Source organism: Melanotaenia boesemani, chromosome 4 (genome assembly GCF_017639745.1).
Source record: "Melanotaenia boesemani isolate fMelBoe1 chromosome 4, fMelBoe1.pri, whole genome shotgun sequence".
Classification (NCBI taxonomy): domain Eukaryota; kingdom Metazoa; phylum Chordata; class Actinopteri; order Atheriniformes; family Melanotaeniidae; genus Melanotaenia; species Melanotaenia boesemani.
The window spans coordinates 26,423,868-26,450,958 of NC_055685.1; the positions used below are offsets into that span (position 1 = coordinate 26,423,868).

General features: G+C 40.3%; 1 protein-coding gene and 1 long non-coding RNA gene across 4 annotated transcripts in view; one reads left to right on the plus strand and one right to left on the minus strand.

Annotated features, from left to right (window-relative positions):
* Nucleotides 1–1,021: 1,021 nt before the first annotated feature.
* On the minus strand, nucleotides 1,022–13,903 carry LOC121637816. Its single transcript, XR_006009953.1, has 3 exons — nucleotides 13,789–13,903; nucleotides 13,725–13,726; nucleotides 1,022–1,032 (listed from the first exon to the last, which is right to left on the minus strand). It is a non-coding gene; the product is annotated as an uncharacterized LOC121637816 (long non-coding RNA).
* The window catches only part of LOC121637815 (cytoplasmic phosphatidylinositol transfer protein 1-like), a 72,546-nt gene continuing 48,677 nt past the window's right edge, over nucleotides 3,223–27,091 (plus strand). For all 3 annotated transcript variants that reach the window (XM_041982098.1, XM_041982099.1, XM_041982101.1), the window contains exon 1: nucleotides 3,223–3,523. In XM_041982098.1, coding sequence (XP_041838032.1) covers nucleotides 3,476–3,523 — 48 coding nt within the window. In that variant the 5' untranslated portion in view covers nucleotides 3,223–3,475. The remainder of the gene's footprint in view (nucleotides 3,524–27,091) is intronic.

Below are 27,091 nucleotides of genomic sequence, written 5' to 3' on the forward strand. Positions count from 1 at the left end.
CTGCATTTAATCACAGTTTTAACTAGGAAGTTAATCGGATTTTCCCTTTAAGCTTGATATACCTATTTATATGGCAAATTATGGATTTAATTAAAGAAATTAGTCTCAGTTATATGAATGAGGTAACAGACTTACACAAAGTAATTAAATTTGCAAAGACCTTTTATTTGCATTGCAGGTTTATTGATTTACACTCTCAGTAGATTATTCTTTATATAAAAATACATTAGTGTATCCAGTGTAATCAATAGAAGTGATTCATAAATTAGACTATTTATTAAAAGCAGAACTTAATTTGATATGTTGCTCAGAGGGTTCACAATCCCAGCAAGAATATATTCTGAAGGGGAAATACATGCTGACAAAGCACAATTTCAGCATCTTCAGTGCAGAAACAAGGGCTGGGATTTTGCTGAGTGTATGTAAATATATTAGTAGTGTCAGTTAAGCCAGCAGCACTACTTGTTTAATTAAAAGTGACGGTTTCATAACGTTTTAATGCTGTTTTCTTTTTTTTTTATGTCAAGACAAACAGGGCCTCGGGTAAATAGGTGTGACTAATTGTATTAAGAACACTGTAATTTCAGATACCAGGCTGTCAAGATTGTCATTTAACTGTGCTCTTGTGAGCAGGTAAATATTTGTTCAAGGGCAGCAGCATTCATGGACAACAGCATTAGTTTCCCTGAGTGAAATTCTTGTTTACTCTGCAGATATCTGATTAAACATACAAAGTGTGCTCTTGTCAACCAAAACTGAGGAAAACATGTTGAGGCAGGAACATTTCCAACAATAGCAGCAATTAGTACATAAATCCTCCTACTAGATCAACTAAATAGGTTTGTTCTTAAATACAACAAGGGTGTTTCCTGAGTCAGTAACTTCATCAGCAGCAGGAAAAATATTTGACACATCTGGCTAGAATTAGGCTAAAAAACTGCTTTATTTGTACAACCAATGGGTTAGTTATCTGTAGATTAACTTTGTTGACTTTTCAGGGATCAGCACAGTCCATGACAAGTTAGACATTTTCTTCTTGTTCTCGTGCCAAAGGCCACTTCACAATGTAAAATGCAGAAGGGTAGCAAATTAAAGGAAAAACCAGGAATCAGTGGGCCACCACAAGGTGCCAGAGGAGCTTCAGTGTTGTTACTGGTTCTACACATTATTTGGAACTAGGTGTTCAATTGGGTGACAGTGAAAGGCCATAACATGTGATTCAAATAATTTTACTCTCAACAAAACCAAACAGTGACCCATCATGTCCTATAGGGAATAAGTATCATGACAATGACCACATTCACCTAGACAGGAATGCTTCATCATTGGATAAGGATGATCAGGTCAGTGTTGTATTGAGCCTTGGCTTATCTCAGAAGGGAAAACATTTTTTTCTTCATCCATATTTAAACTTTTTTTTTAAAGCTAATTGAGTAACAGGGAAAAGAACAATCAAATATGTCATTTTATATTTATTCTGGACATACTTTGGATTCATCGTTAAGAAAACTGGCCATTGGCAGACAGAGCTTTTGGCATGCTCGCCTTTTGCCTGGTTTAAACATTCATGTTTAGGACCGAAATCTTGTGCAGTTGCGTAAAGTTGTGCAGGACAGTAAGTTCTCTGTTCAAATAACATTCAGTAACTTCAAAGCCCATTAAAATACTGGAACACTGTCCATAAGCTCACAAACTACCCATGAAATGGACAGAAATCATCAGTGGGTCTGTCATGCAAAAGTAAAGGGTGTTAAACCTAAACCAGTGTTTTGAATATGGGTGAGATTTAAACAGCGAAGGGAGCAGCAAAGACGTCGTTTCCTGCGCTGTGGTCGACTTGAACGATGTTTCCATCAAGCGGCGCTTTTTGTTTTTCAGCCGACCAAGTTGCAGCAGGAGGAAAAAAAAAAAAAAAAAAAAGCGAAGTAACCGTTAAGTGCTGACATTTTCCGACAAACTCTGCGAGTGGTTTTGACAATACGAGTTGTGGCGAGCCAAGAGCTACCTTCACATTTTATTTATAGTTTCGTTCTTAACTTTAAGAGCCCATATGAACAACCCCTACGTCTTGCTTACGCAATTAAAAAAGAAAAAATATTTATTTATTTAATTTTACTTCTAGAGGTACTTAAGACAAAACCATAATCGACTAGCCAACGTAGGTCATACAACTTCCGGTGTGATATCTTTCAAAATTAAGGCCAGCGGTTTTAGAAATCAGAAAAAAACCGACAAAAACAAAACTTTGTTTAAAAACTCAAATAAGGTTCTGACTTCAGTACATTGCATATAACAAAACACAGTCTGTAGCCAATTAATGATATGTCAAAAGAACCCGTTTAGAATATTTAATGTGGAATTTACTAACCATTAAGTCTATCTTAGTGGGAGTCATTAATGAAGTTCTCAGAGCTTTTGTCTTCAGACATACCCCCCTCTAAAAATAAATAAATAAAAAAAAAATGTGCATTTCACTTTCAGACTGCAGGTTTACTTGAGGTTTCTGAAGTTTCCAAAAGTAGGAGGGGAGGCAGAACCGTCATTGTCAGGCCCCTTTCTTATGGAACCAATTCTCAGTTTGGGTTTGAAAACAGACACCATCTTTACCTTTAAGATTAGGCAAAACCCTTCCTTTTTTAAATAAAGCTAATAGTTAAGGTTGGCTTGGCCGTTAGCCATCCTTTCTGTTATAGGCGTGACTGCTGGAAGATGTCCCATGATTGCACTGAGCTCTTCCTTCAAATTTTCTCTTTTCACTCTTTATTATTTCATTATTTATTTATTTGTTTTTAAATTATTTTTTAGGAGGTATCCCTGGCTTTGGGTTATGGTGCTGTTAACTCCTTCTATCATGTCATCTCCACCCCAACTGGTCAAGGCAGATGGCCACTCTTCTTGAGTCCAGTTCTGCTGAAAGTTTTTCCTTCCTTTCTGTCACCTGCTGTCCTGTGCATACTTAGGAAGGACTAAATCAAAGAGATTGGATTCAGTTGGTTGTTTTCCTTAACCAAGCAATTATTTGGATTAATTAGCTCATATGAACTCAGTTATAATAAACTGGACTAGTGTGGGTTGTATGATAGATTTATTTACTTATTAATTAAATAATGCGTTAATTAAGATTTTTCTGTGTATTGCTCATATTTTGAAAACACCAAATTCCAGACTTCCGGTCTTGCTCAGTGCTGTCAACATACAACTTGACTCATTAGTACGATAGGAGGGGACAACCCAGAACCATCCGAGCTCATTTCTCCTCTCAAATTCAGTGTCGGAGAAAGCGCCCGCTGATTCCGATGAAAGAAGTCAGGCGTAACTTGGGGTGCACTGAATAACTCGGACCGTCCGTACTCTCTCATGAGCTGACACCTCTCCAGATATTACACACATCCCGTAGGACGGCGGAGGGGACTCTTACTTAGGCGGTTTGACACATTGTAAATATATAGCAAGGGGGGACACGTAGAGGAGGAAGATGTTAATGAAGGAGTACAGGATATGCATGCCTCTCACAGTAGAAGAGGTAAGTTTTCTACCAATTCCCTCTTCTTTGTTGCATTTTTTTCTTGACTCGACTGGGGGAGACTCGATGCCTCTTTGACGACCTTGGCTGCTAATGCTCAGGGTTTGTTGTTTCTGACATGTGGCTGGAGGTTAATTTAAGTATGAGAACCGCTTTTAAATGAACTCTGATTGCTTCATTTAAGGCCAGCTCATTCTCTCATCTCTTTTTTACTCCCCGTGTCTTTGCTTATCTGTCAAAGCAATGAAGCAATTCTACAAACCCCAAGTTATTCACAGTGCCTCCAAAAAACGAATATAACTCTGTTGCCTGAAAAAAGCCCATTCCTAAAAGCATGCAACATAAAAACACGCTGCACTGTGGAAAGAAGAGAAAACCTGCTCAGCACTCCTCCTTGTCATGTAGACACTCATGTAATTGCGTGTAAATTGGATTTGCATTAATTTAATCACGCCATATTCGTTGCACGTGACACTAACAACGCTGAACAGTTATCTCCATGGTTAACAGTGCTTTCACGATAGCAGTTACACCTGTGCAGCTCTGATTGACAACCTTCCAGATAGAGGCCATTGTCTGTATTCAATCTCGCTTGTCTATGAGGTCTCACGACACAATCTAAAATTAGCAGATGGAGACGACTTCTCTCCTGTCATGGCATGTATACTGTAACCCCCCTGCACATCTGTCTATTATCACTTTTGCAATTTTTCCAATTCATTCCCCATCTCTTGTGTCGTTGTGATGTGTGGGTGTATGTTGGTTTGCTCATGGCCAAAGGCAGGTAGTCACGTGGAATTATGGTCTGCTCAGTGATATGTTGTCAGCTCAGATCTTTACATCAGATATCAGCTTGTCTTCTTTTGAAAGAAAGCACAAAAAGACTGAGCAATCTGAATATAATTAAAGATGATTTTTAAAGTTATTGGAAAGTGAAGACTGCATTTCTCATAGGATGCTGTGCCTATTTTCAGGTTGCTTTTAGAAGCCGATGCAAGACTTGAAGAAAATCTATGATGGTGCATACCTGTATTGCAGTATATGCTGATGAGATACCTTAACATTTAAAATCATGTTAAAATTATTTTGTTCTCTATAATTTTGTCCACCAGTGCCGTTTTCTCAACAAAGAAAAAAAGCAGCGGAAAAGGTGTTACACCACTGAGCCATTTAGAAAGCTGAGGTAAAAAAAGGAAATGCCATCCTCTCCAATACAGGGGCGTTGCAGGAGGAATGTGTTCGTGAATACCTTTGCAGTGCAGTGTGAGAGGCAACAAGCCTGCATTTTACACGGCTCTTAGCATTTACAAATGAATTTTCCGTTCGGTGAACAAGCCGTTTCCTTTACTGCGCATATATTTCAAGCCTAAGGGAGAGGTGAAAGCCTTCCTGTCATGTTAGTTGAACTTGTAAACAGTAGTTTTGAGTAGCGAGAGCAGCTGAGTTAAAGACAATGAGCAAGAAGGGTTATCCCAAATTCTAAATACAGCATTAAATATTGACCTGTGGTTTAGAACAACGCTACAAATATTTATTTTATAAAATTGCCATTTATTAGGCCATTTCCATCAATTGTACTTGAGGACAGGATGGATTGCACCTTTGTAATGTTAAGGCCCATCACATCAGCATGTGCTGTTGTCACTTCCTGTCTCTATAAATTGCTACAGATAAAAGCACTTCCTCCATAACACAGGCTAAAAGTTACTGTGAACTCAAAGCGTCAGAGCATTCTGTTTACCAAATAAGTTAGCCCCAAGATGGGCACATATGTTTACAATGAAGCTAAACAAGATGATTAATTAAATATGTCCAGAAATGCAAAAAAAAACTTGTGCCCTTCAGATTATTTAACACTGACTTTTTAATAGTGCACTTATTTAAGGATGGATGGCATTAATTTTTCAAATGCCAGCATCACTGAGGTTACTACTTAGATAAGGCCTAAATGTAGCTGTTTTATTTTTTTTTTTGTTTTGAATGAGTCCCAGAAAGCAGAGCGTCATTTGTTTACATCCTAACTCGGAGTGAAATCTCATAATGCTCCTGGGTAAAAGTACTGTTGAGGAGGCAGAGGCTTGCTCCGTTTGCGCTTATCATGGCTGAACACATTGCACAGTGTCATCCCGCTGCTCCGAAATGTGGACTCAAAAGTTTCCTGCTTGTCCTGAGAGAACGGATGGAGGAATTGATGGAAGGGTGGAGTGGCTAGATAGCAGCGCCCAAGGATGAATTACTTTGTTTCGGATGCTGAGGGGAAGGTGAAAAGGGAGGAAAAGGATGAAGGGAAGGGAGGGGAGGGGGGTGAGGTCACGCAGGAAGTTCTGGGAGATTTTTTATTTTCTTTTTGAAGCTCCCCAGGGTCATACACTAATCCAGTGTTTGTGTGTGTGCACACTTTAGATTTAGAGTCACGGGGACATGCAGGGTCACGTCTCTTTGTGTATTGTCTTTGGGAGGAGATTACTGTCTGTCGCTTGGCTGTCTGCGTCATCGCAGCCCAAGCATCGCAGATGTTGGACCGGCTCTCCGTGCTGTGTTTATACAAGTTTTAACAAAAACCATGTGCACGGATGAAATCGTTTAGCAATCCCAGAGTGTATGAGCTGTTCTGCGAGTCTCAATTCTTTGTACACTTACTCATCTGTCTGGGATTGGGTGTGTGCTTGACTTGTTACTTCTTTTCATCCTCCATTTTCCTCACTTTGGAAACTTGGAGTGAAACCGTTGGGTGAATCAGACTGTGGGTGTTTTCTGGATGTGCTGTTGAGGACCTCTGCGTATACATGGAAAGATGGCTGTTTCTCTTAGCTCTGCAATAGCAGTCAAAGTTTCCACTGTTAAAAGCTTGCCAAGACTTAAGTGTGGATCCCACTCTCTTCAAATATAAAAACTTTTGCTCAAATTTGGTGTAATTTTCTCTGTGTAATAAGTAAAGAACCGTCTGTCTTTTGGGAGTTCAGCCACATCACAGCTTATGTGTTTGGCTATTGGTTTAAAGTTTCATCTTAGAGGATTTTAGATGTAACACTACCCAGAACCAGTTAGGCTAGAAATAATCATTTCCCTTGAAGTACCCGTGGAATAACTCCCCTTTCCTCTTCTGCTCTAGCTGAGCCAGTCATCAGGCACAATGCCATTTTTTTTTTATTTATTTTTTTTTTTTTTATTTCTGGGAAAGATCGAGAGGCGATGCATCACAGAACAAATGTGGATGTTTTCCTGTCTTCCTCCTCCTGCAGGAGCTCCCACTTACACCATCACATCATTGTCTGACATGCACTTTTCCAGCTCACCTGATAAACAGTGCCCGACCTTTTTGGCTGACCTGACTCAGTGCGCGCCTCAAGCTGCACCCCGGCTTCACTGATCGTAGCCTTTTGTTGATGAATCTCTAGTTTTCATCACAACTACGATTTCATGCTCTGATAGCTTCATCTGTGTAGCACACAGAGTACAGGAAACTTGCCTCAGAGTTTTGCTCAGAGAATGAGGTTGAATAGAGTTTTGATAGAAGTACAAAATTCATTTAGTGGAAAATAGAACAGGAGCAGGACTTAATCGTTGGAGGTCAGTGTCTTTTTAGAGACTCTTAGCTTAGTTGAATAAGATGCATTCATATCTGAATTAGCTGAATATTCACACATTTGACTGTTTGATTTAGTGTGAGCTGTCTCATTAGCGTATGGACTATGATACTGCTGTATTGTAAAAGACAGAAAACATCAAGTAAGGCTTGTAGAAGCATTTAAAAGTCCACTGGTTTTTCCTTTTTTCACTGTAAAGAAGTATTCTGTTTTAGTTGCTGGCAGTGATAAAGCAGAGGAACAGTAAGGTCACCCACAGAATCAAAGTAACTTGCTGCTTGTTAAGGTGGTATTGGCAAGCTGAGAAAATGGATGGTCTGATTTGTAGAGGGATGAATGGGAGGATGTGTGGCAGGCGGTTTGAATGAATGGCTGGCTGGAGCAGCACCTGGGCTGCTGCCTCAGGCTGACATTTTTCAAGGCATTAGCATCTCTGCTAGTATCAAGCGTCATTTAAGCTCCTACAGTCAGGTGGAAGCTGCACACCTGCATCTGCAGAGCTCATGAAATGGAAAAAGCAAAAGGAAAGGCATTTGTCTAAACCAGATGATGCACGGAAGCACAACCAGTGTTAAACTGAAGAGTATATAAAAGTATGGAAATAGGATTAGAAGTGCTGTATCATATTGGGTTCTGGGTGGGGTTATCTGTCATAGATTGACATGGAAGTGTACAGTTGTAGGTGTTGTATCAGCCTCTTAGCAGGACATTGAGAGCATGAACTATTTCATGCAAACTGTTTCTTTAAGTTGAAGGTTGAGTGGTTGATGAGTTATTTAAATGCTGGCAAATGTCTTTTTTTCCCAGCTCATTTTTCAAGAACTGGTTTAGTCAAATCACCCTATTAAGGACCCTTCAACTTTACTGGATTTTTTAGGTAATGTCATGTACCTGCAGGTTGGAGAGCTAAACATGATTTTTTTTTCTGTATTAATCCATCTATTTAGGTAGTAAATGAAGGCTGTTGGAGAAATGGATGCTCCTTCTATTAGAATAGTTGGTGCAATTATATGTTCAATGGGAAATGTGTGGGATTTTTTTTTTGTTTTCTCTGCTAACAGAGGGTGTTATGACTAATTAGATGGAAGTTTTCCAACACATGACTTCTTCCTCAGATATTTCGTTAACTACATTAACTTGCTGCCCTTAGTATTACATCACCAAGTGTAAATTATACCTTCAGGGTATCCAAACTTATAGAGTGCCACTCTTCCTCACAAACACTGCTGCCCCTTCATTGAAAAGACTGCTTTCTTTCTTGATGGTAAGATTTTTAAGTTCCACTCCAAGTTTGTTTAGGAAATGTGGTCTGTTAGATGCTGTTTCTTTGGTTTCATAGTGAAGCCTTTTTGCCATCTGGTGTACATAGAAATGCTGTGATTCAATCAACATCCCATTTACTGCCATTTGCTCTTCTAGAGGAAACCATCATGGGTTGTGATGGACCATTATCCTCATGAGGACTATTCTCATTTCCTAGATGGCTTTGTGTGTTGGCTGGGTGACAGTGTCCCCATGTATGTGTATTATATTATCAGAGAGGATGTTTCATAACGCCAGCTAAATGAGATTGTCACGCCTTGCTGACAGTCAAACTTTGAGAGAGGCTCTTTTGTTTACCTGTGGAACAAATTCTCTTTGGCTTCGCACCAATTCCTCCAGCTGTGACCCCACCTGTCTGCATGCACCCTTTTCCTTTGGGATAAAATGTGAGTTATATGCCCTTTAACCTGAATGTTGCAGGGCGAGGATGACTTAGTCTCACATATTCTTAGTTTTTCTGTTTAAATGCCATTTCCCTTATTTAACAGTCACACATGTACCCAAGCACAGATACATGATCATTGTCTTTATTTTGTTAGCTGTTAAGGCAGCTGAGCTTACAGCATCCAGCCCGGCTGAGATGCTTATAGAGTGATCCTGATATAGTGGAAAGGAGAGTTTTTTTTTTTTTTTGCATGTTTTTTTTTTCTTCTTCTAAAGTTAATAAGAAGGATAAAGTAATTACATTTAGTTAAATTATAAATGACATGGACTCTTTTTGTACACTTGTTTGTATGGAAAAAAGCCTTAAATGAAGCACATCCCCCAACATTTCTGCTGGTAGCCAGAGTCTGAAGGCAGCTGCTAAATCTGTAAAATATGTGCACAAAATGGAGACAAAGCAGCTGATTCTTTAGATCAAAGCAACCCTTTTTCTCCCCTCCTTTTAAATTTGTACTGAAACTGCTTACGGTTGCTAGTGAGGTTTCACATGCTGGATCTAAGAGATGGAGCTTGCTGGGATGAGAATGAAATATGCCTTTAATTTATTTTTTGCTGTACATCCTGATCCTGAAGCGTGAAGCTGCCATATTTCTTTTTTATAAGATCACCTCAATAAGTACAAATTTTGCTTTTTTTAAAAAAAAAAAAAAAAAAGGCTAAAAGAAAATTAGAATCGGTTAATGAAATTATGTGTGATGAAGGCTTACAGACTTTTTACGGTACACATTCATTTGATGCCCTCAGCTGCACACCATCAACTACACACACGTCTTTGCTTGCCTGGATTTGTATCGCAGGCTGAGGTTGAGCAGCTTTGACAGGAAACATGGTTAGAGCTGCATGGCAAAGTTTTTTCTTTGCTTGAATGTGTTTTGTCCTTATATAGTGGAGTGTAGGATTGTTACCTTGTTCCAAGAACAACAGGATTATAATGGGTTATAAATTGGCTCTGGTGTGTGAGATAACCATACCACAAAGCTCTCCACTTTATCCTTTTTTTTTCTTCCTTTTATTAATTTAGACTTTATTGAACCAGGCATTAAAAGTAATAAAAGGTGATTCCCTCAATATTTTCCAACCCTGTAATGATGTTTATAATATGTTGGTTTGTGTGGCCATGACTGCAATGCTTTTCAGCTTCCCCATTAACTGAAAAAGCGACTATGTCGGTTTCATTCTTCAGGGTGAAATAAAATAAACTGAAACTGATTGATAGTTCCAGCACTGTTGGGAGTCCTACTGCCCACAGCTGACCTATTTTCATCAGTGGGGTTCTGGCCTTCACAACAACTCCTGCGCTTCCAGGTGACAGCTTTAACCAGCACAAATGCATCATCTTATTTATCTGACCACAGCTGAATTTCCTCTACCTCCTTGTGTGTGTGTGTTTGAATTATTAATATATCTACCAAACCATATAAATACAATAAACAAATGGCTTTGCTGTCACACTAAAGTGTTGCAGATTATTCTATAAACATAGCATTAAGTGAAAATGGCAGTGGGAATTGGATAGCATAATAACTGGATAAAAAGTGGTTTATTTTCCTTGTAGGTAGCTCATCACGTGTGTTTTTGTTCTGCTGGGTTGTAAACACTGATGGTAGGTGCCTAGCAATAAGTTTACAATAGAATATTTTTTGCACCAGTATCATCAGGACTGGGCAACATCTGGGAAATTTACCACCATTGTGGTATCAACATCCATCTTATCAATCCTTAAATCACCTTATACTAAAGTATTTGTTTATAGTCAAAGTATTTTATAGATTGCAAGTCATATTGCAAATTATTTGACAGTGATACTGTAAAATACTGTAAATCTGACGTCGTAATATCGTGCAGCCATAGTACAAAGCAACAATGACCATATAGGGACTAGAGATGCACCGATTGCAAAATTCTTGGCCGATACCGATTTCCGGTTTTTGAGGGGGTCTGACCTGTCAAAACCGGTTTTACCGATACCGATTTTCTATCTAAGAAATCATTATAATCATACAATAGACACCATATTTACTTGGCTTGAGAATAAAACATCAAAAATAAGATATAGTGAGTTTCAACAGTGCCCCCTGAGCAGTGCCATGTACTCCATTATTTTTCGAGTGGTGGCATTAGACTTCTCAACACTCGTGTCGAACATAGGGGCGACGGTGGGGTGTTGTTGCTGTGACTCAGGTACATCCCTCTTAGTCTTAGCACTAGCAGCCGTGTCTTCTTTATACTTGCTAAACAAGCATGGGTGCTTCTTTTCCAAGTGGCGTCTTAAGTTGGTTGTTCCATAAGTCTTAGGCGTTGATCCTCCACGGCTTACTTTAGACTTACAAGCATTACACATAGCCTGTTTCGGTTCGTCCTGGCACACGGTAAAATATGTCCAGATCAACGACATCTTTGTTTTGCTTTGGTCCAGTTTTGAGCTGTCCGCTCTGAGCTGCTGCGCATGCGTGTCAGCGTGACCGGCCAAAAACCGGAAATGACGACAGTGACCGGCCGGTCACCGATTGGGCTGATTGGATAGAAAACCGGCCTTTTTGATCGGCGGCCGATTGACCGGTGCATCTCTAATAGGGACTTTATAGTGTTCTTAATTGGAAAATGCAATACTTCTAAAACTATTAATTAACATTTAGAGATGCAGTGACTGGTGACAGACCCATCACTGTTATGTATATAAAGCTGCTTATGTGTCTAAGTTTGTGAAATTGTGAGTTTAGAGGACGCAAAGCTCATTGTTTGTACTGGTGTGTTGTGGTTTTGATTTTGCATACAATATAAGGATTTATATAGGGAAGTGGCAGACCATGGCAGTATTGCTTTCACATTGTTACATTAATTTACCAGATACTTTTTTCCCAAGTAGTTTACAGATGATCAGCTTTATTTAACTAACTAACTAACTTTGGTTGCTCTTAAGAGTCAACACTGTTATAAATGCTAAACGAGTTAAATGTCACTCAGCATAACTTTATAAAACATTTAAATAATTCTGAACAGACCAAATAAGCTCAACCTGTTTTTCAGTTAAGAATGAAAATTCTTTGTTCTCTATGCCAGCTTTTAGTCATACAGACTTCACACTCTCGCTGGACCACAGCTTCCCTGTCACACCTCTACAATGTCACCCTGCACCCTCGTCATGGACCTTAACGCAGCCTTCCCTCTCACTCTGAGACCTCTCCTGCCTCCCCGTCCTGCCTGTCTGTCTCCAGCAGTCAGGTGAAGAGGCAGCTGGAGAGACTGAACCGGAACAAGGCTGCAGGCCCAGATGATGTCAGCCCCAGCGTCCTGAATTCCTGCACGGAACAGCTTACAGGGATGTCTACGACACCTCTTCAACCATATTGTGTCAGGAGGACGTTCCACTGAACTGGAAGTACAACACTGAAGCTGTAGAGACAGAGTAGATTTGACTTAAAAAAAAACCAAAAAACAAAACTGAGGTCATTTGTTTGCAGCAAAATGTTGCATATCTTAGTCTGTGGTGACGAGTGCAATCTGCTTTGTAGTAATCTGTTGGCACTGCAGCACCAGAGGAAAGAAACTGAACAAACTGATGTAGAAGTCTGGCTATGTGCTTTGGGCTTTTCTGTGGCTCCTGGAGCGAATTAAGCTGAGAAAAATGTTGCGAAAGCTGATCAACATTAAGGACAACACTGCTCACCCTCTATATAACACTATGATCTAACAATGAAGTGTGTTTTGTTGGAGGGTTCTTTAGCGCTGCTGCAGCAAAGATGAGTACAGGAGGTAATTTCTGCCAACAGCAATAACACTACTCAGTGCCTTATTTAAAAAGACATAACTGACAACGTTATTTACAGTAAAAACAAGTTTCTTACATTCAATGAAGGCAGTTTAAAAGATGCAACAGAATTTTAATTAATCATATACATCAAAGGCTTCCTCCTTGACAGCGTGACTTTTTTTGAGGCTGAAGATGAGCGCTATCACAAGGTCCACATAAATACATTGTGGTTCTCGGAATGCTTATGGCTTGAAATTTCTCCATTACTTCAGCAAATGTCACGTAGATAATGCTATCACTTAGGAAAATGGCTTTAAAGTGGCCTTGTGCTTATTTGGCTCCATCATCTGTGGCCGACTCTGCAGCATCCCATGTGTTTCACCCTCATTAGCGCTGTGGCTTTCTAACTTGGTTTTACCACTAGAGGGTATGAATCCTAAGTTGTCATGTGATCTAATTTAATGTTCTGGTGGTCCTTTCTCACCCTCTGCAGTCTGACATTGTGCGTGCCTGTATTTGTGTAAGTAAACGTGTTCACAGGCACGGTGCTGATGTCCTTTATGCAACCTGTACTTGGATAACAGCTGCTAGTTCCTGCTGTAACTCTAAAAAGGGACAGAGAGGGGAAAAATGCAGTGAAGGTAGAGACATAGTAAAGAAATGTAAAACGAGCAAAAACTCTTTAATGTTTCTAATTGGTTTATGAAAAAATGAGAGGGAAAGATTTAGCAGAGGTTTACTAAGATAGGACGAGGGCAGGCAGATGGTGAGTGGTAGGGCTGTGCATCTTCACTGGTCTTCTGATTTTGATTATCTTGGCTTTGATTCAGCAATGCATCATGTTGCATAATCAGCTTTCTTTATCACTGCACATTGCTACTTTCTTCATCAATGAATACAAGTGAGATAATTATGAACTGTTATTTATAATTTTTTTCAGAAATCAATCTGAATGTCCTGATATTGACAAACAACATAAACCGTATCCTATCATAAGTATTCTAGTCAATTTGTAGTTGAAGACAGAGAATATTGTTGAGGTAAATATTTGCTGATGGACAAAGTTAATCCCTATAGTCCATTTGTGCATTCTAACTGCTAGCTTGCCAATGGTATTTTCCATAGATGCTAGCTTTAAGCTAACTTATTGGTTTTTATACAGTGTCATTTTGTGTGATTTCCCTGAGACAATAAATGTATTTCCAGTGAGATACTGATGTGTTTTCTGTATGATTGCTTAGTTTTACAGTTTTCCTAAGTGAAGGTTTCAAAACGGATTCATCTTCGGATCTGCTAAGCTATTGCAGCAGGCTAGATTATACCAAACACACAAGCGGTAGCAGAATATATACATTACACGATTTATGTTTAGTTGCCGCATCCACGCAGAATTGTCCATGTCCGCATCTCGATGCAGCGTAGAAATGATTAAATTCAACAGCCCTAGTGAGTGGAGGTTCAGCAGTGCTTTCATGTCAAATATATGCCAATGGATGGAAGAGGTAGATGGAGGGAGGTAGAGAGAAGGCTTAGCAGTCTCATGAAATATGAAGAAGATTAAATAAGTTTACAAGGAAGTCATGTTTGGTTTAATGCATCTAATAGTTTCCGAGCTCAGGGAAACTGTCTACTGATGCATTAACACGTTACTAGTTGCCACCGCTTTAAGAACTCATTGTGCAAGTGCTGTGTTTTAAAGCTCCTTCAGTTACCTTGCAGACTGACAAACAAAAGCATGCCAGATGAGGTCCGTTAATGCAGAAATGTGTATTAGAATATGTATGCTTTATAAGTGCATGTGTTTTGTGTGTGTTGAGAGTTTTGAGAGGTTTGTTTCCGTTGTCACTCAGGATAAAAATGCACTTGCACACACCGGTCATCATGGCGTTCTGTGTTGCCTGCAACCCACACACAGGTGCAATGCTTCTTTGGAAGAAATATTGGCTCAGCCCCCTCCACCCACACGCATATATAAACACAGACATGCTATAGATAGCTTTACGCTGAAACGCTTCATTATCATCTCCTGTTTCTATGGCAACCAGTACCATCCATGCCTATCATTACTTGGCTAGCAGAGAGGATTACAGTGTTTTTAGACTAAGACTATCCTGTGGATAACTGTCAAATAATGAGGCAGTTGATGAAGTCTTTACCTTCCCTCAAGCCTGGGATTTGACACAATCCTTTTGATGTGTGTATGTGTTTCAACTTTGAGCTTAGACACATTAATTGCAGGAAAAAAAGCATGTTGGTACACCCCCCCAACCCCACCCTCGGCCTGGTGGTCCACAGTTAAACTGAATCTAACTTGCAGAAAGGGCACAAAATACAGTAGGTGCAGTTAGTCAATGACAGTGATTTGTCAGTTAATTCAAATCAATATGTAATGCAAGATGTGCCTAATTTAGTCTTGAAATAATCTAAATGTGCTGAATTAAAGCTCTCTTGGCATGCTAATGCTTGTCAATTTCCGCAATCCAGCTGAGCCCATTGAAAATCACAAAATATGTTGGATATTGCACTAAAGTAAACATAATCATGTCAACATACAAGTACAAAACCCCAAATGTCAACTGTATCCCAACCAAAAAGGAAAAGGAATAAGATCAACTGCAAGCTTTTGTTCCAATTCATCCAACATACTTCATATTTGACAAGATGAAATAGATTCTTGAGCTGTTTGTGGCATTAAAGCAAAATCCATGTTCTCTTAAAAATGTCTGAACATTTCCATGTCAAAGCACAGAAATATTCAAGATGGACTAAAGTGGAGACAAATGTCAGCAGGACAGAGCTTTGAAATAATCCTCTTATGTAGATTATGGCTATCTGTAGCTTTGACTGGTAAAGGTCTCACAAGCTAGTTATCTCCAGAAATTCATGGTTTCTCCTTAAATAACCCCCTCTCACATAAACGTACTTCTCAGCAACAAATGTGTCAAACACTTCTGTCAAAACATTTTGAACAAGGTCATTTTGGTGGCTGAAGCTCATACTCGGACCTCATAAACCTATTAATAGTTTTACATATTTGTTGCTTTGTCCAACTTGGATAAAATGATAGTCACTCATTTCTCTGCACAACAAGCTGGCAAAGTCATAAGATCCATATTTCATCTGCCACTTCCACATGAGGGAATCCTGCTAAAGGAACACAGAGATCATCGGCTCACTGAACGATGCTAATAAACTTTCTCTTATCTTAATGGCTTCATAGTGAAGCGTGATGCTCAGTCCTTGTTTTCCACTGGCAGGAGAACGTGGGGATGAAATAAAGGGAGAGAGACTGTGTGTGGTTGTGAAGAGGAAGGTGGTCTTGACAGAATTACTGTCAGGACAGAATTACTGTTAGTCACATGACATTCTCAGCCTTGCTTTACTTTCCTCACTGGTGTGTGTGTGTGTTTTCTCTCCTATGTTAGTGTCTTTTAAAACTGAGTCAGCCCTGACCGTGGCTGATTTGTGGTGTGATTTAGTGGATTAGGAGGCAAAAATGCCAGCTAAGATGTATTGACTAAATGTGTATGTAGTGTGTGTGTTTGCACATGGAGGCTGCGTGATACTTGAAGGAAAGAGGAGGAGAAGAAAAGTCTTTGGGGGGAGGGTATGAGGGCTCAGAAGTGTTGATCATATGATGGTTGGCAGTCCTTTTATAGGAAAGTAATGTTTTCAGTGTGACCATGAGTCCATTGCTCTTCTATGCAGTTTTATGAAGAACCAATAATATAGATGATTTTTGCTTCTTTTGTTTCTTCTGTTGTGAAACCTGAGCTTATTCAGCCAACAATTTAAATGCTACAAAATGCTTCCTGTAAAATGTTTACAATCCCTTCATCATTCTATATATTTGGCAATTCCATCTTTTTAAATTTCCTATGCATTTTTTTGTTCATACTGATTGGAACAATCAGTAAGAGCCTAGAAAGCCTTAAAACACTTGTGGTTTATTATGGTAGAATCACCTGATTTGGGTCAGACAGCACAAGTTAAAACATGGACTGCACATGGCAGCTGGAGCCAACTGACGCAAAAGAGCTCCACCCCCTTTCCCAAGAATTCAATTTGAAAGCATAATTAATCCTTTTAGAGGGGATTAAAGGGAGAGGGAAACGAGATGTTTCTGATGAAGAAACGTATCTCTCTCGCATGGTTTGTAGGTCAGTTATGTCAAGTAGCCAACTCACCGTTTAACATGCAGCTCGGTGCATTTGTGCTTCACATCGATGAGCATGATCACGTTGCCATGATGCTCATTTTTGTTAATGTTTTTATTTTTCATTTTGAGAATAAGAAAACAAAATTGTCAACATTTGGCAATGAAGACCATATTGATCATTTACTGAGAAGTTCTAACCAGGAAAAAAAGAAAAGTTTCATTCTCAGAGATAAAAGTCTTATTTGATTTGACCAGTGTAGACAGGATGGTGGTATGTCCATTATTAATGAAACTGGAAGACAACTCAGATTAAAGTAAGACTACATAACTTTCCAACCTTATAACTGTGTCTGACTTGTTTTGATGGCACACTGATATTAATTATTATGTGCATTCCTGGAGCCATCATTGCCTGCAGTGTATCGAGGCAGAGACACTGCATTTCCAAACATTATTTTATTTTTTTTTCTCCATCCCAGACCATCACTTTACCACAGCTTTTCGCTTTATGGCACTGTGTCACATGCCAGCAACTGGATATCAACACACTAGCTATTTTGAACTGGCTGAATTAGCCAAGAAACCCAAGAATGTGTCATCAGCGGAAGCAAATTAAAGACAGACAATATACTGATTTTTACTGGTTAGGAAGAGCTCAGAGCAGAGAATGGATGCAATATAAATGCTGAAGTAGTTGTTGGTAGAAAGCACCTTTGAGTGCCTCGGTGTTGTTCTAACATCAGTGGCTCGTCAATCCACACCGGGAGCGTGTCAGGTGTGGAACGCCCGCGAGTTCAGTGCAGTCCGCTAGCAGGATGCCCAAGATCATGAAATCACAGGAGAATTGGAGAATCTTGTGATTCTCCACTTCCAGGATAAATATGTCGTTGTGCATTGATGGGGGAGGGGGAGCAGAGACCCCCTAACCGCTTAAAGACATAATGTTTACATGGTTCAGCAGCACAGATCTGCACGAGGGCTTTTATTTAGAAAGATTACACAGCTCCCGTCTGATTTCCTGTCTGCCCCTATCTGAACTGCAGAGTTTGACACATTCTGGGAGTGTGCTTTGTCAAAAATAGACTAAATTGCGCATATATTTAGTGGTGAGCGCGACAAGGCGCCTTTGGAATGCTTCTGACAGGCTGCGGCGCACCCGGTGGGAATCAAACCATTGACTAAAATGGGCACGAATAGCAGCGGTGGCCGTGGTGCAGCCGTAACATGGCGTACACACACTCGGTGGAAAGAGGGGTAAGAAAATCTACCACACTTCAATAACAAGGCTTTAAAATCATAATGTAAATAATGATCAATAAATAAACATAGCAGCGTATGTGGCCTTTCCTTTCAGTGCTGTCCAGTAGCATTTTTTTTTGCCTCCTTCTCATGCCTTCATTCACTGCACTGAACAACCAATCAGTGAGCTTTCTTCCCGACAAACCCAGTACCAATTAACCACATTAAATCAGCTAAAAAAAACCCCTTAAACTCAGTCTGACAATGCTAACGGTTACATTACGCTCACTGATGCTCCATTTTTTCCCGACAGCTGCTTGCCAGCTTGTCGTGTAAGAGTTCCCCTGCTGTAAATCTATGTATTGGGTTTTATGACGTAACAATTATGGGGGCTAAACATGAGAGAATTCAAAACCATGTGATCTTTCATCTTTTAAATTAGAGTTTAGTGGTTGGAAATGGTGAAAACTAAAAAGATTAAAATATAATTTTGCTAACACATAATTGATTTATGTCTAATATCAGAGTTGCCAAATTTCTGTCTCATTTAATTTGGGAATACTGACATAGTTAAAGAAAATCCATAATGCAGCTTTGATTGTCTTATTATGACCTTGGCTAGGCAGTAAGTGGCAAAGAAGAACTCTTCTACAAGTTTCAGTGTTATGCCCATTGCTGCTCATTTGCTGCCACCGGTGCAAACAGTCTGTCTGCATTTCATAAAAAACTGTCTTCCATCTCCACCACAGCGCATCCTACAATTACTTTCCAGGTTTTACAACCCTGGAAAGGCAAACAGGGGGCAGATGTGCCAGCTCTTTAAATAGACCTAAAGAGGTCTTAACAAGCGGACCGTTCAGCTCTGGCTCCGGTTAAAGCCTGCTTGCTTCTTGCAGCTTTCCGATATTGCAGAAACCCCATATAATTATATTTGTTTGTTCATTCTCAGAATGCTTATTTTCCTTCTTTGTGAGGTTTTATCTGTACCTGTTTGTTTATTGTTAAGAATATGTTTTATTAAAAAAAAAAAAAAAAGGAAAAAAATGTTTTTTTCGTTCCTTTTTTTTCTTTTAAATGGCACAGTATTTAAAACACATTCAGCTTAAATGCTCCAGATCTGCTATGTTATGTTTGTGCAGTGGAACTGATAGACAGAAACACATAATCAATACACAGCAAAGTAAGAGTCAGCCTGGCAGGTCAGGCCTTGTATCGTACAGTTTAAGCCGTTGACTATTTTTACACAGCCTTAGTTTTTGTGATTGTAGTTCTGAGCTTTTTTCCTAAACATTGAGCGGCTACATGGGATGATTCCTGGAATGATTCATCTCGTATTGATCACCCTGTACGAATTTTTTTTCTTTATTTTTGCTTGTTTCTTTGTGACCCACAAATTTGGTGTTTGGTGAGTGGTAACACTCTACTGATCACTTCCCACACATTTCTTTTCTCGGTGTGCATGGTGTTGTGTGTATGACTCACGCTCATCCCACATTCTTTTCTCCCAAAGAGGACCCTTATCAAAGTCCTCTGCCACAATCCCAGAGTTCACTGGAAGGAGGGGGTAAGGAAACAGCAGTTTTTGCTTACTGTTTTTTTGGGAAGTGCTGCATAGGAAGCATATGCAGTACTGTATTGAGACCCACACACTACACAAGCACAAATTCAGGTATGATTAAAATCCTGATTTTCTAAAAGTTTACAGCTAAATGAACAAAAAAGGGAATATGTAGATAAAGTTAATGTTAATCTCTCAAACTGTAAAAATGCCCCCTGGATTGCACAGGCCTTCCTATTAATCCCATTTAAAAGAAAGGACTCCATCTGAAACAGAAAATATTTGCCTAGTTCGTTAATAATGACCAGCATCTGTTTAGTTTTGGTTCAGACAAAATAATTCAGATCTTCTTTATTTTCATGTTGTGTAGCAGACACAAAGTTTTGACACCAGTTGGAATTCAACAAGGCTCATTAACAAACGAGACAGCAAACTGGACGACTGACGAAGACGGACGCGGTAGCAGTGGCCGAATACAGATGAGAATAACACGAACTTTTAGGCCTCAAGTGTCATGTTGGTGAGATGGGCAGACAAAAGCATTGGAAACCTCACACTTCAATATGATCATCATTAGGAGGGATTAAGGACAACTTTTTTTTTTTTTTTCTCAAGGAAAAGAAAAATGTGGGATTTTGTGTGTATGTGTGTGTAATGAGACTAAAGAGGTTTGTCAAATATTTGGCCTTATTTTTGAGTCTGGTTAAAGCTTTTACATCATCTACTCAGTCGTCCACTGGATGACAGCAACTACAAGCAAAGTGTTTTCCTAGATGAAATCATACAATGTTTGTTTTTTGTATACATTTTTTTATTTAAATGCATGTTTTAAAAAAATTTAGTTTAATTTTAGAATATCCAAAACGCGTTTTGTAATTCAAAACACAAGTTGGGCTGGGTCCAGACCGGGTCCAGACCGGATCCAGACCGGAGTCCGGACTTTGAGAATCCCAGATGTAGTGCATAATTGGTGTATCTGGACCCTTTAAGCCTCACCTCTGAATCTTTGGTATCCCCAATGATAAACATAAATAAGGTTTTTTTTTTTTTGTTTTACCAAGGATCGTCTTTATTTATTAAGAGGAAATTAGTTTAAGCTCAATTTTTACTAGAGATGTTTGTCTTTGCAGTGGAGTTGCAGACCTTGTGGGATGCAGTCACATTCTGTTTGACTGCGACCATGTAAAAAACACTGCTAAATGTTAACAGGTGCCATTCGTTGGGTCCTCTTTATGTTGTGTTTAACACTAATGTGTGTGGTAGTGTCAGTTTATCGATGGAAGGGAAACAGTAGTAAGACTGAGTGAAGCCAGCACCTACTGGTTCTCTTAGATGGGAATGTTTTGCTTGGTTATTAAAAAGACAGGGCTCTGTCTTGTTTCCACTCAACTCCAAACATTTTCCTCTTCCAGCTCTCTTCCCCCCCGTGACCCTTATGATGTCATTGCACACAACCACAGCAACGCAAACATCCAAAGCCACACACTCATGCATGTGAGCCAAGAATGAACAGTGGACATATTTTGGTAAAAGCTGAGTCAATTTCTTGAAGAAAAGAAGAAGAAAGTATAATTATTGTTTTGTGGGGCAAGGAATAGGGAGAATAACATTGGTTCCGGGCTGATTTGGCATTTAATAAGGCTTTGTCAGTGGGGAGGTGAAACTGGACCAGTGTGCATATTCTGACTTTCTCTCATTTTGCTGTTAGACTGAAGGTGATCACTCTCTCGTGTCGCATTTTTTTGTGAATTCGAAGTCTAAAAACACCAGAATATTGAACACTTTGTTATTGTTATAAACCTGCTACAGTTTTCCCTCCCTTATTAACCCTTAATAAGCCCTTGCATGCCTTTTATAACATCATGTCGATTATTCTAATCATCCAAAATTGGTGACTACTCTGACATCTCTAAATGTTTCAATGAGCATGCATAAAAAGCAAATTTGCAGGATGTTTGCAGATGTACAATGTAAGCAGCTTGCAAGGAAAGTTGGATCTGCTCCAGAGGGCTGAACTGTTTCCTGAGGCTGAACATCAAGTTCCCTTCTGTGTTTGTTTTTTGTGAGATTGACTTCTACTCAGTGTGAGCACATGTGGAGAAGGAAAGAACAAAGGACGAAGGAGGTTCTCAGAGGGAAATAACGAAATGAGTTGCAGCTGCTTTGACAAAGTTGAAAGTTAGTAAATAAATAATAATCATCCTTAAAACTCTTAAAGATGTTCTCAGAGATGGCATCATGTGTAGAAAATTTCTCCTTTATATTATTTAACTTTAGCACACAATTAGCCACATTCCTATGCATGATTGTCTTATGTAAGGATTTCTATTATGTTTGAAGGAAATTAGTTTTGAGAAAGTGAAGCTGTAAAGGTTAGAACAATAATATCAAACAGTAACCACAATAATGGTTTAGCTTTGAGTCTTCCCAAAGACTTGAGTTTTATTCATCAAAACACGGCTCTTCTGTGTGACTGAAAACATGGAAACAAAAAAGGTTGAAAAAATAAAATGTGGGCATTTAGAATGAAGTGTTTTTGTGGTTTGTTACCAGGCTGTGGTCAGGAATCGAACAGCTCAATCTGTGAGCACAAAAACTTGATGCTCTGTTTGAATTAATAATCATATTTATGAAGCCACAAATTGGCTCAGCATCATGGAAAAATCAGTTATGGGCACGCATAGGAGAGGGCACACACTGTACATGAAGCTGCCTTTAGGGGTATAAAGGCTTTATCACTGTAAGAGTGAGCTCCATTCACTTTTCGTTGCTTTATGTATGTAGGTCACATTGATGGCTGATGTCTAACGTTTTGATAAAGTATTAGAAAATCTGTAAATAAGACACTGATGACTTGATATACACTTATGTAGGGGATTGGAGACATTTAAAAAGAATGTCTGCTGTGAAAAATTGTCTTTGCTGTGTCTTTCTGAGGCCAAACAAAATGAAAAGCCAGATTTTGCAAGATCATCACGAACCTACTTTGTGTTTGTGTTCTTGTTTTTGTTACATCGTTAGGTCATCTTACTGATCACTGGCTTTGTCAGGACCAGTGGTGCTTATAAGTACCAAACCCCAGTCCCAATGATGCAGAGTCCTGGTCATAGTTGGAGCTGAGATGTGAACATATGAGCTTCCTGTGTGAATTGTTAACTGTTTATATTTTGTACCAAAAATTTACAACTTGAGTGTGCACAACTGACTGTTCTCTAACTGGCCTACCCCTTTTTTTTAATGGTGTTTTGACTGAGGTAGCCGGGTTTCATCCAGTGTATATATGTGTGTTTGACCTTGGATCAATAGCCCATGTTAGCAACACTATTATGGAAACATGGGTAGTTTTCCTTCAGCCATAGAAACGCTGATAGAAAGCCAAGGGCAGCCAGACAGATGGCTTTTAAGTCAGTCACAATACTTCATTAAATGCTTTTGAAACAAGTGGCTTCAGTCGGCATGCTTGCCAAGTTAAGCAGAGTAAACTCACAATCCCATCATAGGCACTCATGCAGGTCTTACATATGCAGGTCCAAGGTTTTTGTTACTAGTTCTTTATAGAACAAATGGGAAATATGTAGGCTTTAGTATTGGTTAAAATATATATGTTGGCAAATAACTCAAAACGTTTTTCTTTTTTTTTCTACCCCCACCAACCTCATACTTCTAATGTCTTAGTTCTGCTTTTTTTTTTTTCCCCCGTCTCTGTTCCATCCCACAAACCGATGGTTCTACCATCTTATATTTTTGATACTAAGAAGTCTTTGTAAACCTATAAGGAAGTTCTGCTTAGTTGTAGAGGTCCAGTCTTTTACTATTAATCTTAATTTTAGTCTGTTAGTCCGGTCGGTGCCAGTGCCCCTCTTCTCTTTAGCTTTATCCTCCCCATATAGGGTCTGCTAACATCACAGCAGGACTGTTAGCACTTTGTACCTTCAGTGTGTGAAATGTCATTCTCTGTGGCGGGTTACGCTCCAGACGACCTTTGCCACTGGAGGGGAAGTGCAGTGTTGTCAGCATTAATTGATTTTTGGTCAACGGGGGGGAGCAAAATGCCAACGCAAGTCATCAGATGCATTTCTTGTTGTTAACGCTACTAGCAAACATTCATCCATTTGCATTCAACAAATATGGGCAACATGAACATTTGTTTGGAATATTTTCCAGCATTTATTCTTTTTTTTTTTTTTTTTTTTTTTTAACTTTAATGGCTGTTTGCCATTAGCTGAGTGCTTAAAAACATTTCCATTAATACAAATGAATTTATAATTACATTCGTCTCCATTCCTGCTGATGGTGGTAATGTACCATAGCAATGTTTGCCAACCACAAAATGCATCCAAATAATCAACTAAGTTCATTCTGTATCTATATGACAGACCATTCAGTGTTTGGTCAGCTTCAGGATTAGATGTATGTCTCGGAGGAACTCCAGATAAGTAATAATTTATTTTTTATTCTGCTGACCAATAGCAGTCCCAGGGAAACGTTTCTGATCTACTCTGTAAGAATTTGTAATTTCACATTGTAGTTGTGCTGTATTTCATCATATTTATTATTATTTTTTCAGTTTTCATTTTGACTGGCCTTTTATTTTTTTCTCATAAAATTGCCAAACTTTTGTATCTAGAGGATAATTTAGGACCCAAACACCACCAGCAATTTATTCCACAGTGCTGTATGTTTGAATTGTTAATGCCATGATGAGGCATTGATTGGATCAAAATTCATGAATGTATCCATAAGTTTTATGTAGTGCTACTGCCTGGAAAGTGGGTATTATTAGTGATGAGTCCTGGTAATATAAAATGTCTCGATCTGTGGCTCCTTTCTCTTGAAGATTGTCTTCACTGTGGCCTGGCTCATAGCTGTTAACTTTAACAAACTAATTCTGCAATAACAACAGAGAATATGAAGACTTTGTCTTTGCTTCAACTGAGGCTTATTTTCCATTAATAAGATTAATTGGATAAATATATCTATCCATCTACCCATCCGTCTCCAGGAACTTGAACATATCTAAGCAGTTAATGACTGAATAGAGGCAATCTTGGTTTTGATGTTAACAAAATAATTAAAAATTAAGGCTGTCAAAAATAACACGTTAATGGAAGTAACTAATTAATTAATTAATTAATTGTATTAATTTTTTTAACCCGGTGAGAGGGTTCAGCACCCACACTCATTTAAAGAAAGAAAAAAAAAAGTTTCCTCCACAGCTCTGTACCAATGTGCATATCTTCATCTGAGGAGGAGGTAACTAGCGATTTGTGGTTTATCTCAACTGTACTACCGAAGTTCTACCAGCATGTTAAGTGTGCTACAAGGGGGGAGAACACCCTGGATCATGTCTACACTAACATCAAGCATGCATACAGGGCCGTACCCCTCCCCCACCTCGGACAGTCAGACCATCTTTCCCTCCTGCTTCCCCCAGCCTACACCCCCCTCAGACGTAGGAACAGGCCCACCACAAAAACTGTAACAACCTGGCCTGAAGATGCCCTCGCCAAACTCCAAGACTGTTTCCAACAGACAGACTGGGACATCTTTGAACAACAGGAGCTGGAGACACTCACAGGAACGGTACTGGACTATATTCAGTTCTGTATCGGGAATGTGACTGTGGACAAAACCATCAGGGCTTTCCCTAACCAGAAACCCTGGATGACCAGCCAGGTCCGCGCACTCCTCAGAGCCCGGGACGCTGCCTTCAGGTCAGGGGACAGAGCACTGTATAGTGCTGCTCGTGCTGACCTGAAAAGAGGCATAAAAAGAGCCAAGGCGGACCACAGGATGCGCATAGAGTCCCACCTGTCCAGCAACAACACTCGGGAGGTGTGGCGGGGCATACAGGACATCACTAACTTCAGAGGTTGTGATGTGTCGACAGCAGATCAGAGCGCAACACTGGCAGAGGAGCTAAACTGCTTCTTTGCCCGGTTCGACTCTCAGCAGCATGCATCTGCTCCAACCATGCCCCCACCCCCACCCACACCGACACCCCCATCTGGCTCCCGCACCACCCCACTCACCATCCAGGAGCACGATGTCAGACGGGTGCTCCTGGCGGTGAACACCAAGAAGGCTACTGGCCCAGACGGAGTACCTGGCAAGGTGCTCAGAGCGTGCGCCCACCAGCTCGCCCCCACCCTTACCAGGATCTTCAACCTCTCCCTGGCTCAGGCAGTCATCCCACACTGCCTCAAATCCTCCACAATTGTCCCGGTGCCGAAGAAATCTCCCATCACCAGCCTGAACGATTACCGACCGGTGGCCCTCACTCCGGTAATCATGAAGTGCTTTGAGAGACTTGTTCTTCAGCACATCAAGGACCATCTCCCCCCAGACTTCGACTCCCACCAGTTCGCATACCGCGCGAACAGATCCACTGAGGACGCCATAGCTGTAGCTCTTCACTCTGCGCTGAACCACCTGGAGCAGCAGCAGAGCTACGTCCGGATGCTCTTTGTGGATTACAGTTCTGCGTTCAACACAATAATCCCGGACAGATTATGCACAAAACTGGACACTGTTGGCCTCCCCCCTCTCACATGTGCCTGGATAAAGGACTTCCTAACAGACCGACCCCAGACTGTGAGACTAGGTCCCCACCTCTCCTCCACCAGCACGCTGAGCATCGGCTCCCCACAGGGCTGTGTGCTGAGTCCCCTCCTGTACTGCCTCTACACCCATGACTGCAGGCCGGCCCACAATGACAACCTCATCGTCAAGTTCGCTGACGACACTACAGTGGTCGGACTCATCTCCGGGGGTGATGAGGCTGCCTACAGGGAGGAGATCCTGAAGCTGGCTGCTTGGTGTTCTGAGAACAACCTCGCTCTCAACACCAAGAAAACCAGGGAGATCATCATCGACTTCAGGAGGTTCAGCACAGACCCAGCCCCCCTCTACATAAATGGCGAGTGTGTGGAGAGGGTCCACACCATCAGGTTTCTTGGCGTCATCATCTCGGCCGACATCTCCTGGTCAGAGAACATCACGTCAATCACCAAGAAGGCTCAGCAGCGGCTACACTTCCTGAGAGTCCTCAGGAGGCACCAACTGAACTCCAACCTGCTGCTGACCTTCTACCGCTCATCCATTGAGAGCCTGCTGACATACTGCATCACAGTATGGTACGGCAGCTGCACTGTAGCAGACAAGGAGAGGCTACAGAGAGTGGTAAAGACAGCACAGAAGATCATTGGCTGCCCTCTCCCCTCCCTGACGGACATTTACACCTCCCGCTGCCTCAGCAGAGCCAGAAACATCATAAATGACAGCTCCCACCCTGGCTCTGATCTGTTTGCCCTGCTGCCTTCTGGGAGGCGCTACAGGTGCATCAGGACTAAAACAAACAGACTCAAAAACAGTTTCTTTCCAAAAGCAATAACTGCCCTGAACTCCTGTAGGACTTCAAATCTGAAATACGCTGGACACTAACAACATATGTGCAATACATTCTGTCACATGACATGTACAACATATCATGATCCGTGCAATAATA